This window comes from Megalopta genalis, chromosome 2 (assembly GCF_051020955.1).
Source record: "Megalopta genalis isolate 19385.01 chromosome 2, iyMegGena1_principal, whole genome shotgun sequence".
Lineage (NCBI taxonomy): Eukaryota > Metazoa > Arthropoda > Insecta > Hymenoptera > Halictidae > Megalopta > Megalopta genalis.
Window position 1 is genome coordinate 25,285,221 of NC_135014.1, and position 13,763 is coordinate 25,298,983.

General features: G+C 39.1%; 1 protein-coding gene across 2 annotated transcripts in view; it reads left to right on the plus strand.

Moving 5' to 3' along the window:
- Nucleotides 1-13,763, plus strand: part of Tmtc2 (Transmembrane O-mannosyltransferase targeting cadherins 2) — a 553,554-nt gene that overhangs the window by 400,669 nt on the left and 139,122 nt on the right. For both annotated transcript variants that reach the window (XM_033470689.2, XM_076518848.1), the window contains exon 6: nucleotides 4,682-4,767. In XM_033470689.2, coding sequence (XP_033326580.1) covers nucleotides 4,682-4,767 — 86 coding nt within the window. The remainder of the gene's footprint in view (nucleotides 1-4,681; nucleotides 4,768-13,763) is intronic.

The window sequence follows — 13,763 nt, forward strand, 5'->3', positions numbered from 1 at the left end:
TCGCGCAATATATAATGGACTCTTTTCTCTCTTCCGCCGCCTATTACCACCACCGCTCCGGCCCGCTCCCTCGCTTCCAGCCCCGCGTCCCCTAACAATCCATCTCATTTGTACCGATTTGCGATTGTCCCGAGTACTCCTCCCGATTTATTATTCGAAGCCCGTTCTACCCAAGATATCGGAGAAACGCCGGCCTCTCTCTCTCTCTCTCTCTCTCTCTCGAGTACGATCGAGAGCTCCGCGGGCTCTCCTTCTCCTGAACTCCGACTGTCTAATTACACGGAGCGCACTGCCCAATTTATAAATAGGACGCTGTTTATTTGCAACGCGTTTGTCGAACGCGCTGCGGATCTCTCTCTCTCTCTCTCTCTCTCTTATTCTCTCTCTCTCTTTATTCTCTCTCTCTCGTTCTCTCTCTTTATTCTCTCTCTCTCGTTCTCTCTCTCTTTATTCTCTCTCTCGTTCTCTTTATTCTCTCTCTGCCTCTCTCTCGTTCTCTCTCTCCCTCTCTTGTTCTCTCTCTGCCTCTCTCTCGTTCTCTCTCTGCCTCTCTCTCATTCTCTCTCTCTCTTTATTCTCTCTCTGCCTCTCTCTCGTTCTCTCTCTCCCTCTCTCTCATTCTCTCTCTCTCTCTCTCTTTATTCTCTCTCTGCCTCTCTCTCGTTCTCTCTCTCCCTCTCTTGTTCTCTCTCTGCCTCTCTCTCTCGATCTCTCTCTCTCTCTCTCTCGATCTCTATCTCTCTATATATCTCTCTCGTTCTCTCTCTCCCTCTCTCTCGTTCTCTCTCTCCCTCTCTCTCGTTCTCTCTCTATATATATGTCTCTCTGATTGACGTTCAGATTGTCCACAAAAATGGACAATTTAGGAAGAGGAGATACGATTATTCGATCCTTGCGGTTCATTTTTATAGTCACGAATTGTCAACAACTATTAAAACGAGCCGCAAGACTCCAATAATCGTTTCCCCTCTTCCCAAATTGTCCATTTTTGTGCAGAATCTGAGCGTTAGTTAGGGAGACATTACTCGTTCTCTTTCTCCTGTTCTCTCTCTTATTCTCTCTTGTTTTCTCTCTCTCTCTCTCTCTCTATCTCTATCTATCTATCTATCTATCTATATCTATCTATTTATCTGTCTGTCTGTCCATCTTGATTCAGATGCCACGAACTCGTCGAACTGATGAACGCCGATGGGAGTAGCGAATTAGGGGGTCGCTATTATGGAAGATATACAGGGTGTCCCACAATTATTTTAACAGCCGAAAATGAGGGGTAGCTGAGGTCATTTGAAGTAACTTTTTCCTTTGCGAAAATGCAATCCGCGGCTTTGTTTACGAGTTATTAACGAAAAACACTGGCCAATGAGAGGTGACGGTGCGAGAGAGAGGGTCCGCGAGAGAGTCCGCAGCACGAGGCTTTGACAGAAGGTCGGAACGGACTCGAGCCGCGTTCGAAGTATTGAACAAGTCACGAAGCGAGAACTTTCCGGATTTTTTTAACTACATAACAGTGATATTTTGAAGAAAAACGCTGTTCACCTTTACTTTAGAATGTCTGAAGAATATTCACTAATTTTTCGGACTCGAAATAATATGTAGTTTAACCGTGACAGTCGTTTTAATTTTCTGGTGTGCATGACACCTTGTGTGTACCATATGAAATTTTTATGCAAGGTGTACAGTGAAGATTAACAAAGTTCGTAAATGATATTTTAATTTAAATAATTCCGTGTACGAACAGAATTCAACGAATGATTCGCAAAGCTGATTTAATAATAAATAATCGCGTTAAGGTACGTAAAGGATTTGTTTTTTAGAGAAATATGAAAAATATTATCGATAAGAAACTCACCCATTTAGTTGAGGATGCATTTGCTGACTCGTACGTACTGACCTCGTACAACGAACAGCTGATCCCAGGTCGATGACCGCAACATTGGAGGGATACTGTCGGTGGAACCTCTGGTATGGTTATTTGCGAAGTTCACTTACACTGTACTGTCACCAAACACTGATCAGTTATTTAATTACTGATAATCCGAATCACTTGTGGATATTTAAGAAAGATCACTGAGACTCGTTCGCGGATAATCGTTTATTCGACGCGTTCGTTCGGAAGTCGACGTTTCACTGCCGAAAAATTCAGGCCTTGACTGTGGGTCCTTGTTGTTCTTCGTTCGGCCGTCCGAGGAAATGACACTCGATACCATTTTCTTCGCACGGCCATTAATTACGTTCTAAGAGCGCAGGGTGACAGCGGGTCGGACACAGTTTACGTCTCGGCATATCTTGTTTATTTCATGTGGCGGTACCCTGCGCTTCGAAGAAAATAGTATCGGGTGTTATTTCCTCGGACGGCCGAAAGACGAACGACAAGGGCCCACGGTCGAGGCCTCGATTTTTTGGCAGTGAAACGTCGACTTCCGAACGAACGCGTCGAATAAACGATTATCCGCGAACGAGTCCCAGTGATCTTTCTTAAATATCCACAAGTGATTCGGATTATCAGTGATTAATTAAGTGATCAGTGTTTAGTGACAGTGCAGTGAAAGATCAGCTGTACGTTGTACAAGGTCAGTGCCCTTCGACATCATGAATTTCAGCCAGCAAATGCATCCTCAACTAAATGGGTGAGTTTCTTACTGATTATATTTTTCATATCTCTCTAATAAACAAATCCTTTACGTCCCTTATTTATTATTAAATCAGCTTTGCAAATCATTCGTTAATCTTCACTGTACACCTTGCATAAAAATTTCATATGGTACACATAAGGTGTCATGCACACCAGAAAATTAAAACGACTGTCATGGTTAAACTACATATTATTTCGAGTCCGAAAAATTAGTGAATATTCTTCAGACGTTCTAAAGTAAAGGTGAACAGCGTTTTTCTTCAAAATATCACTGTCACGTAGTAAAAAAAAATCCGGAAAGTTCTCGCTTCGTGATTTGTTCAATACTTCGAACGTGGCTCGAGTCCGTCCCGACCATCTGTCAAAGCCTCGTGCTGCGTACTCTCTCGCGTACTCTCTCTCTCGCACCGTCACCTCTCATTGGCCAGTGTTTTTCGTTAATAACTCGTAAACAAAGCCGCGGATTGCATTTTCGCAAAGGAAAAAGTTACTTCAAATGACCTCAGCTACCCCTCATTTTCGGCTGTTAAAATAATTGTGGGACACCCTGTATATAACACTCGCGTTCGGTAAACGGAGTTCGGCAACTGGTAAAGTCGAATTTTGGACTGCGGTGCCGGTAATTGTTCTGAAACCAACAACTGGTCCGCGTTGTATTTTACGAGCCGGAAAATTTGGTCTTGTAATGTAAATTCGACAAATACAATAATTTCTCCCACAAATGCAGTAAAGTCAGCCTAATTTTTCTTCAGCTTGTGAACAAAAATGGACGATTTGTTCGAGCCTCGCTGCTCATTTTTATGATTACCTAGCGTCAACAATTATAAAAACGAAGTGCAAGGCTCGAACAATTTCCTCCCAAATTGTCTCCGTCTTCGTTTACAATATCCAAGATAAATTAGAGAGAAATCACCGACCCTTGGCATCGACGTAGCAATAAGTCACATAGACGCGAGACTAGCGCAAATTCGCAGCAACCCGAAATTCGGCATTTCCGGGAGAAATTACTGTACTTCCAATGAATGTAAAACAATAATTAAAGAATAAATATCGAACGAATAACTCTTGAAACTAATATTGAACATGATGAAGATCGTTCTACATAAAGAAAAGTAACGAAACTAATTACACAACAATAACGAGCGTAGTTAACTTTTACATATTTTCAGAGGTGAGAAGAGAAAATCCTGCTCGCCGATATCGTGGGCGACAATTCTTATAAAATAACGAAAAAAGAAACGATTTTCGTCATCTATAATATTTATCGATTAAAACTATTCCCGTCGATTATAACAGTTACCGATAACCGCAATTATTTCAAGCAAAATTCAACGATCGCACGTTCAATTTTGCCTCATTCCGGCTGCGATCTCCGTCCACGATCTCCGCCGTTCTACAGGCTCCGGAGCACCGTAAAAATTCGAAGAACCTCGATAAATCGATTTCAGGCTATCGGCTGCGATTCCTTGGCGCGCGTTTAGGCTCGTCGAGGCGTCCCCGTGGAGAAATATCAGCGCGATAAAAGCGCGCTTGGTCCCGGTAAATCACGGTCCCCGGGACAGCTGATGTTTTCATCGTCGGCCGCTTGACAACGTTCGAGGCGAGATTAATCACCGGGCCGCGTTCAAATGAATTTTCGTCCCCTAAAATATGTGCCGCGCGATGGCGGCCGGTTCGCGCGCGCGCGCACGCTCCGGTATAAGTGTTATAAAGTTCGTTTATTGGCGCCCACGGGTGCCCACACCGCCTCCCAGTTCGCCGGCGTTTCGTCGACTTTCGCGCGATAAGTCACCGGTTGACAAGCAATATTTTTATCATTTCTGAGAGTGACATTGCTCGAAGGAAGATTAATCGTTCGCGCCGGACACGGCGCGCGCCACGGTTATAGATGGAAAACGATGCCACCGGCACAGTGTTATTCGGCAAAAACGAAAGCTGCCCGTGGAAATCGCGGAACGGCCACCGGCTAATTCCCGAACGAAATTCTATATAAACGGAAGAGGGTCGCGGCCGTTTCACTAACCGGCGGTTCCGCCCTTTCTGTTCCAGGGGAATTTTACAGCAGGGAAGAAAGAATTACGAGGAGGCCATTCTGAGTTATCAGCGAGCGATCCATTTCCGACCTTCGTTAGCTCGTAAGTATTTTCATTATTACCCGGCGTTCCGACTCCGGTAGCCAGCGATCGAATTACCGCGCCGGAACTCTCCGGTTTTACGATTTCTTTCTACGTTTTTTCTCTCTCTCTCTCTCTCTCTCTTTCTCTCTCTACTCTTCTCTTTTATTTTCCGTGTTTTTTCCTTCATTTTCGTTTCGTTTCGTTTCTCTTTTTTTCCCCTCTCGTTTCGTCTGCTCTCCGAGTGGTAGATCTTGATATCTCTTTGCGCGGGGTAAATCGACGGTAACGATCGGAAAACTCGAATTAACGGGACGCGATTTAACGCGAACAGCGGCCGCTGTTAATGAGCCGCGGTTGCGACTTATTCGCCGGGACATTGGGAACTCGAGTTTTCGGATTGCGAGGGATGCTGCGCGCGGTTCCACGAAGTTGAGAACGCGAGCTTCCGCGAATTTAGATTTATTTCCGGAAATGTTTACTCTGCGACGTCCGCGCGAGACCCTCGGACCTTGGTGAAAATGCTTGAGAAAGTATGTTGGGAAATAGTTAACGAGATACTCGTGTCTTTGGGAAATGGTATTACTAGGTTTATTTGGACTGTATAGAGATAAGTGTTTGTATTGAGGATAGCTGTTTGTGTGGCAAAGGAAATTATTGGTTGAAGTATATTTTGTTAAGCTATATACTGGAAATAATTGTTTGAGATTGTAGTTTCTTAATATGTACTGGAAATAATTAATTGAAATCGTATTTTTTTAAGGCGTGCTAGAAATAGTTATTTGAAATGGTGTTTCATGTGTCTAAATTTCTGTTAATTATTTGAAACAGTATTTCATGTGTCTAAATTTCTATTAATTATTTGAATCAGTATTTCATGTGAATAAATTTCTATTAATTATTTGAAACAGTCTTTCATGTATCAAAATTTCTATTAACTATTTGAAACAGTGCTTCATGTGTCAAAGTTTCTATTAATTATTTGGAACAGTGTTTCATGTGTCAAAATTTCTATTAACTATTTGAAACAGTGCTTCATGTGTCAAAGTTTCTATTAATTATTTAAAATAGTATTTCACGTTTCAAAGTTTCTACTAATTATTGGAAACAGTATTTCACGTGTCTAAATTTCTATTAATTATTTGAATCAGTATTTCATGTGTCAAAGTTTCTATTAATTATTTAAAATAGTATTTCATGTATCTAAATTTCTATCAATTATTTGAAACGGTATCTCACGTGTCTAAATTTCTATTAATTATTTGAAACAGTATTTCGTGTGTCAAAGTTTCTATCAACTATTTAAAACAGTATTTCATGTGTCAAAGTTACTATTAATTATTTATAATAGTACTTCACGTGTCTAAATTTCTATTAATTATTTGAAACAGTATTTCATGTGTCAAAGTTTCTATTAATTATTTAAAATAGTATTTCATGTATCTAAATTTCTATCAATTATTTGAAACAGTATCTCTCACGTGTCTAAATTTCTATTAATTATTTGAAACAGTATTTCGTGTGTCAAAGTTTCTATCAACTATTTAAAACAGTATTTCACGTGTCTAAATTTCTATCATTTATTGAAAATAGTATTTCACACGTCCAAAATACTATTAATCATTTAAAATAGTATTTCACATATCTCAAAATACTCACTAATTATTTGAAATTCTATTCATGTCTGAACACAAAAAGTACAAACACAGATTGTTTTGAAACCTTAGCTTCTCGAAGCATTTGCTATGTCTGCTAAATTTCACGGAGACGTCACATTACAGAGTATTGCACCAATAACTCATCAAAAAACTCAAATTAAATCAACTGTCAATTTTTCTCACCAAAAGTAACTAACAAAATGCGTCTCCGTCGCACCCTCGCTGCTTCGAATCTTCTAATCGAAACAACAAACAGCACCACCGCTCTTAAAAAAAAATTAATTCTTCTCGAAATTAATTCTTAAAAAAAAACACTCTTCGTTTCTAAGAAAATCGCATAAACATGCTCGCGATCCAAATACCGCGTCTGCCAGCATCCGTCCCCCGGGATCGTCTCAAAATAAACATTTAACATAATCTCGGAAGGACAATAGACCCAGAGCGGCGGCGTCTTACGTTCGGATGACAAGTCCGTTTTCACAATCGACCCTTATTTATGCGAATCGTTCAAACCGCAAAATCGTGGCACGGTCTTCGGAGACTTCATCGAGTACGCTGGATTGTTTGTTCTTCTTTATTGCGTTCGTATCCCGCGAGCGACGAAAGGGTTCCTAAGAGACCCGCGGGAACCCGATCCGGGCATGAGACCGACCCGAGCCCGAATTCGACGCCGTGTTTGCCGTATCCTACTCGGAGAAATATTTACGCTCGCCGCTGCCCGATCTATTGTTTCGAGTTAAGTCGCGGTCGAGAGCTGTGGCCCCGGCTTCTCCTTTGGTTCGCGTATCGTATCGCATGGCTAAGTAAATATTATTCTTGTTTATTTTTCTACCGACGCCGACCGCGGCTCCGCGATCTCTCTGATACCATATTAAAACCGTCGGATACCCTCGCGGAAATACGTGTGTACATTACACATGGATCGAATCGGTTTCCGCGAACCAAACCGCGCGATTCTTCCGCGATACTTCGACGGGGAAGCACGCGAAATTGCGCGACGACTGCGTCTATCAAAGGCTTCCGGGGAACCGGAAAACGTTTGATAGATATTTGACAGTCCCCGGAGCTCGTATTTCCGTAATCGGAGAGGGGATTATCTGTTTCTTGCTGTCGAACCAAGTATCGGGGCTTGGAAATTGGACGGCGTTATTTTTATGTATAATTTTTGGTAGAATTCTGGCGGTAATTGTAAACAGAAATGGACAATTTGGGAATAGGGGATACGATTATCTGAGCCTTACAGCTCATTTTTATTACTGTTATTATTGTAACATAATATTATCATACAATATTAACCCTTTGCACTCGAGGGCTCCGGAGCGGAGCCATTTAAAATTTGTCTTCAAACTCGAGGGCTCCGCTACGGAGACAATGCAAATAATTTTCAGTTTTTAACATAAGAACAAAAACAAATCGTAAAAATTAGTTATAGGATGTTTCGCTGTTGGTGACAAATGACGTTTGTATCCATAAACAATTAAAAAAATAATAACATACAACGATGACTTTTCTTTTAATGCTTATATCATGAACTTACATGTGAATATGATCTTTTCACTAAAATGGCTTCGAGTTGCTGGTAATATGACTCAAAAAAAACTTCGAGTGCAAAGGGTTAATATGTTGTGTAATAATATTATGTTAGAATAATATACTGTGTAATAATATTATGTTAGAATAATATATTGTGTAATAATATTATGTTACAATAATATATTGTGTAATAATATTATGTTAGAATAATATATTGTATAATAATATTATGTTAGAATAATATATTGTGTAATAATATTATGTTAGAATAATATATTGTATAATATTATTATGTTAGAATAATATATTGTATAATAATATTATGTTGCAATAATATATTATTATAGAATATTATTATACAATCGGCATCTATAAAAATGAGCCACGAGGCTCGAATAATCGCATCTCCCCCTTCCAGATTGTCTATTATTGTTTACAAGCTGAAGGAAAATTAAAGAGAATTTAATTTGTATGTATTGGGTGCGATTTGAACATAAAAAGATTGTGAATTGGATAAAGTGTAGATACCGGTTTTTAGATACTTTATTTTGTAATTTCTTTTGTCCCATTATTTCGATACAATTTAGACACGATTTGCGTATGAATTAGATGTAAATTGAACATCGATTGTGTATAAATTGAATTTGATATGGACATTGTAACTAGATATTTTGTTATTCGATATTTCATCGATTTGTACGGATACAATACGATTCGATTTCGAGTACATTATTCCGCAATCGGATCAAATTTAATTTGCTACGATTTGGACGAAGTATGTTTTTCTATTTATTCACGTGAATACAATTTAGGGGTGTGATTTAAATAAAATTTAAATATAATTTAAATACAATTCATATTTAATTTGGATACGAATTGCATATCAACTCTGGGCACAGGTTAAACGTGAACGTATAAATCGGATTAAAAATAGGTGTTTCCGATGTCTGTTTGGGTGCGGTACTATGTGGTTAACGATTGATAATATACGTCGCGCGTATAGCAGATATAATTTTAATATAAATTGGATATAAATCGGATAAAATATGGAAATTACGTACTTAGTCATTTTATTCGCCGATATTTAATCTGGATAGATACATACATACAGAAATATGGATCGAAATTTCATTAAAAAAAGTGGACGTAATTATGATCGACATTCCATGTACACGGCGGATTTAATCGGCCGTGTAATGCATTGCAAATACATTCGGTGCAATTTGAATATAAATTGCAGATAAATTGCAAAGAATATGGATGATGGACTTGGAAGGTACTTAGTTCGTGAATTTATTCATTCATTTGTACGGATACGATCTTGTTATAAATTGAATATAAATTGAATATAAATCGTACGGAATATGTATGATGCACTTAGGGGCGTTTCGTTTATCGACTTCTTAATACATTCCTGCGGTTATTAATTTGTTCACGGTTCAATATAAATTCAATAAGAATTGGAACAAGCACAGATGTTGCTCTCAAGTATATTTTTGCTCTTTCTTAACACAATGTGCTTTTAAATCTACGGTACATCATCGTGTATCATGTTTCATAATTACAGCATTAAAAAAGCGTATCGAAATTACACAATTAAAAAAGCGTATCGTAATTACACCATTAAAAAAACGTATCGAAATTACGCTATTTAAATAGGTGTATCGTAACGACACCATTAAAAAAGTGTATCGAAATTACACAATTAAAAAAGCGTATCGTAATTACACCATTAAAAAAGTGCATCGAAATTACACCATTAAAAAAACGTATCGAAATTATGCTATTAAAAAAAGTGTATCGTAATGACACCATTAAAAAAGCGTATCGAAATTACACAATTAAAAAAGCGTATCGTAATTACACCATTAAAAAAGTGCATCGAAATTACACCATTAAAAAAACGTATCGAAATTATGCTATTAAAAAAAGTGTATCGTAATGACACCATTAAAAAAGCGTATCGAAATTACACAATTAAAAAAGCGTATCGTAATTACACCATTAAAAAAGTGCATCGAAATTACACTATCAAAAAGAATGTATCCTAATTACACTGTTAACAATTCAACCACCGTGTCATCCACGTGTGGGCGCCAGAATTACGAATTAAATTTCTAAAAATTGACTTTCCCGCAAATCCCATTGCAATTCCTTAATTATATCGAATTCCGTCGTGATCTTTAAGATGATCTTCACTATGTCCGAGTCGCGGCGGCCGAAGTGTTAAAAACCCGTCAAACAAACGCTTGGATGTAAATCCGGCAACAGCGCGGGCCCAATTACGTTCGAACGACGGCGATATCCGGTCCGAGGAAATTTTGCAAATCGTCGCTCGTTGGTCTAACAAGACCGCGGTCCACCCGGGGACGCGATTTCCTCGCTCGTTACCAGCTGGACAATATAACCCGTGGCCATTTGACCGGGGCCTCTTCTTTTTGCCGGTTTGCGGGATGGTTCGGCGTCGGGAAATCTACGTACACGCGGCCAGAATTCCCGGAGACAAGGCTCCGGCTCCTTAACGAGCTACCTTTTGCCGGCGACGGGCCACCTGGACACGCGTTCAACCCCCGGGTAAAATGCTTTGGGATCCGGGCCAGGGGGTCCGCGGGGGGTTGGCGGCGGAAAAGAAGAGAACGGGCGTCGTTTGTCACACGGGCCGGGGCCGTACGTACGATCCACGTACGACGATTTACGTCGACCGTCCTGGGAACGGTTCATTACCGAGCAAATGCCCGGCCGTGCCGCGCGATATCGATCTTATTTTCCGCTTTCCACTTGCCCGGGTATTTATTTTTGTGTCCCGATCCCGTGGTTCGAGCCCCGGCGACCGGTAGATTGCCGGTTACCGTTTACCGCCGCTTGTACCGTATTGGATTTACGACGGCGACCCGAGCTGCCGCTGCCGCCGCTGCTGGCCATTTTCGAGCCCGACTCGGTCCTGCGTACTTGGCGAGCCTGAATTTTTCAACCGGCATCCTCGGGATTTATATTTATCGGCCGCCGCGACCATTTAATATTGCACAGGCGTCGTTGAGGAGCGATTGCGAAATTTCGGTCCCGCGATTTCGCTGCGTTCGAAATGAGCTTTAGCGCGCCACTTTTGCAAACGGAGCCTATTAATGGGATTTTTTTATCGCCGCGTTGGGCTGGTAGGAATTTTGAGATAATTTTTCTATGGGATAATGTCAAAGAGAAATTATTTGTTTGTTGCGTCGCTTGATCAACCCCTTAACTTGCACGCTCGAGTTAATTCGAGCACGCTAAACAGGCCAAACTGTGCACACTCGAGGTAATTCGAGCGGCGTTATATTTTATGCTGCTATAATTTTTCACACTCGAATATAATCGAGAATTGAAAATAATAATGTTAAAGCAGAGAAAAAAGTCGTTTTATTGATATTTATCATTTACATGGGATTGTAGGCTATAACACTTATTTATTCAAGAATAAAATATTAGAATAAAATCAAGAATAAATATCAGTTCAACGAATCATTCGCAAAGCAAATTTAATGAATAATAGTCTTGTTAAAGGACGTAAGGGATATGTTAGAGAAATATGAAGAATATTATCAATAACCTTGACGTATCTTAAAAATTTCATATGTTCACCTTGACATAACCTTGACATGACCTTGACATGACCTTAACATAACCTTGATATATCAAGGTTATATCAAGATTATGTTAAGGTCATGTCAAGGTTATGTCAAGGTCAATAATTCCGTGTCCGAGCACAGTTCAACGAATGATTCGCAAAGCTAATTTAATAAATAATAATCGTGTTAAAGGACGTAAGGGATATGTTTGTTATAGAAATATGAAGAATATTATCAATAACCTTGACATATCTTAAAAATTTTATATGTTGACCTTGACATAACCTTGACATATCAAGGTTATATTAAGGTTATGTCAAGGTTATGTCAAGATCATGTCAAGGTTATGTCAAGGTCAATAATTCCGTGTCCGAGCACAGTTCAACGAATGATTCGCAAAGCTAATTTAATAAATAATAATCGTGTTAAAAGATGTAAGGGATATGTTTGTTATAGAAATATGGAGAATATTATCAATAACCTTGACATATCTTAAAAATTTTATATGTTGACCTTGACATAACCTTGACATATCAAGGTTATATTAAGGTTATGTCAAGGTTATGTCAAGATCATGTCAAGGTTATGTCAAGGTCAATAATTCTGTGTCAGAACACAGTTCAACGAATGATTCGCAAAGCTAATTTAATAAATAATAATCGTGCTAAAGGACGTAAGGGATATGTTTGTTAGAGAAATATGAAGAATATTATCAATAAGATACTCACTCATTTAGTTGTAAAATCCACTTCATGCACGGAAATGTGTGGAGGATAGTGCATTGACCTCATTTACGTACTTTGTTAATCTTCACTGTACACCTTGCTTAAAAATTTCGTATGTTACACACAAGGTGTCATGCACACTAGAAAATTAAAACGGCCGTCACGGTTAAATTGCTTACTATTTCGGGTCCGATAAATTAGTAAATATTCTCCAGACGTTCTAAAGTAAAGGTGAACAGCGTTTTTCTTAAAAATATCACTGTCACGTAGTAAAAAAAAATCCGGAAAATTCTCGCTTCGTGATTTGTTCAATACTTCGAACGCGGCTCGAGTCCGTCCCGACCATCTGTCAAAGCCTCGTGCTGCGGGCTCTCGAACTTCGCGCCGTCACCTCTCATTGGTCAGTGTTTTCCGTTAATAACTCGTAAACAAAGCCGCAGGTCGCATTTTCGCAAATGAAAAAGTTACTTCAAATGACCTCAGCTACCCCTCATTTTCGGCTGTTAAAATAATTGTGGAACACCCTGTATAAAACTGTAAAAACATTCGAAGAGTCTGAGAATATTTGTGTATTATGTGCGATTAATTAAAGCAACAATGTATACTATTATGCCTGTAGAAATGTTGAACATTGAATCTGTACAAATTTTGAATAATAAGTTTGCAGAAATGTTGAACATTAAATCTGTACAAATCTTGAATAATAAGTCCGCAAAAATGTCGAACATTAGGCCTGTGAAAATATTGAATATTAAATCTATAAAAAAGGTGACTAATTAATCTGTGAAAATGTTGACTATATTAAGTCTGCAAAATACAATCGAATAGAAAAAGAGTAACACATAGAAACTACGTCCTCCGCAGAGAAAATAAAGGAACAGAATTTTTAGTCTTCCCGATTGGCAATCTCCGAGATTGTTAATTACAAAATATAAACAGAGCATACAGCGGAATAGATTTGTGCAAGACGGTTTAATTGTAAGAAACTGACATTTCATTTTCAGCCTCATTAAAACTGCTCCAGTTTTATGGAAGTTTTATGGCCGCAGGTTTATTAACCGGTCAGTTTTGTAGAAGTTTCACGGCGGCCAGTTTATTTTGTTAAACAACCCGTGCGACACGAACGAAAATATTGTCGAATGTTTCTGTAAGCCGATTTATTATTGGTGTGCTCTCCCACCCCTCTCTCTTTCCCTTAGTCTATCGATCGAAATAATGGAAACGGTGGTAATCGAATTTACAGATTTACTTGTGAGTAGATTTTGCGTTCGGCTTTACAAACGATGGGAACGGTAACAATAGAATGTAATTTGTATCAACCGGAGATTGTATCTAGAAGAAAATTCAATCTACACACGCGAATTGCTGATGCTCGTTCGATAAATTAATATTGATAGAACCGGGTCTAGAGAAACTAATGAAACCCGTGTTATTTGGGTTTCACTATTGCTTCACCGACACATGCTACACCATTCGAGCGCGTAAACTGCAGCTTTACG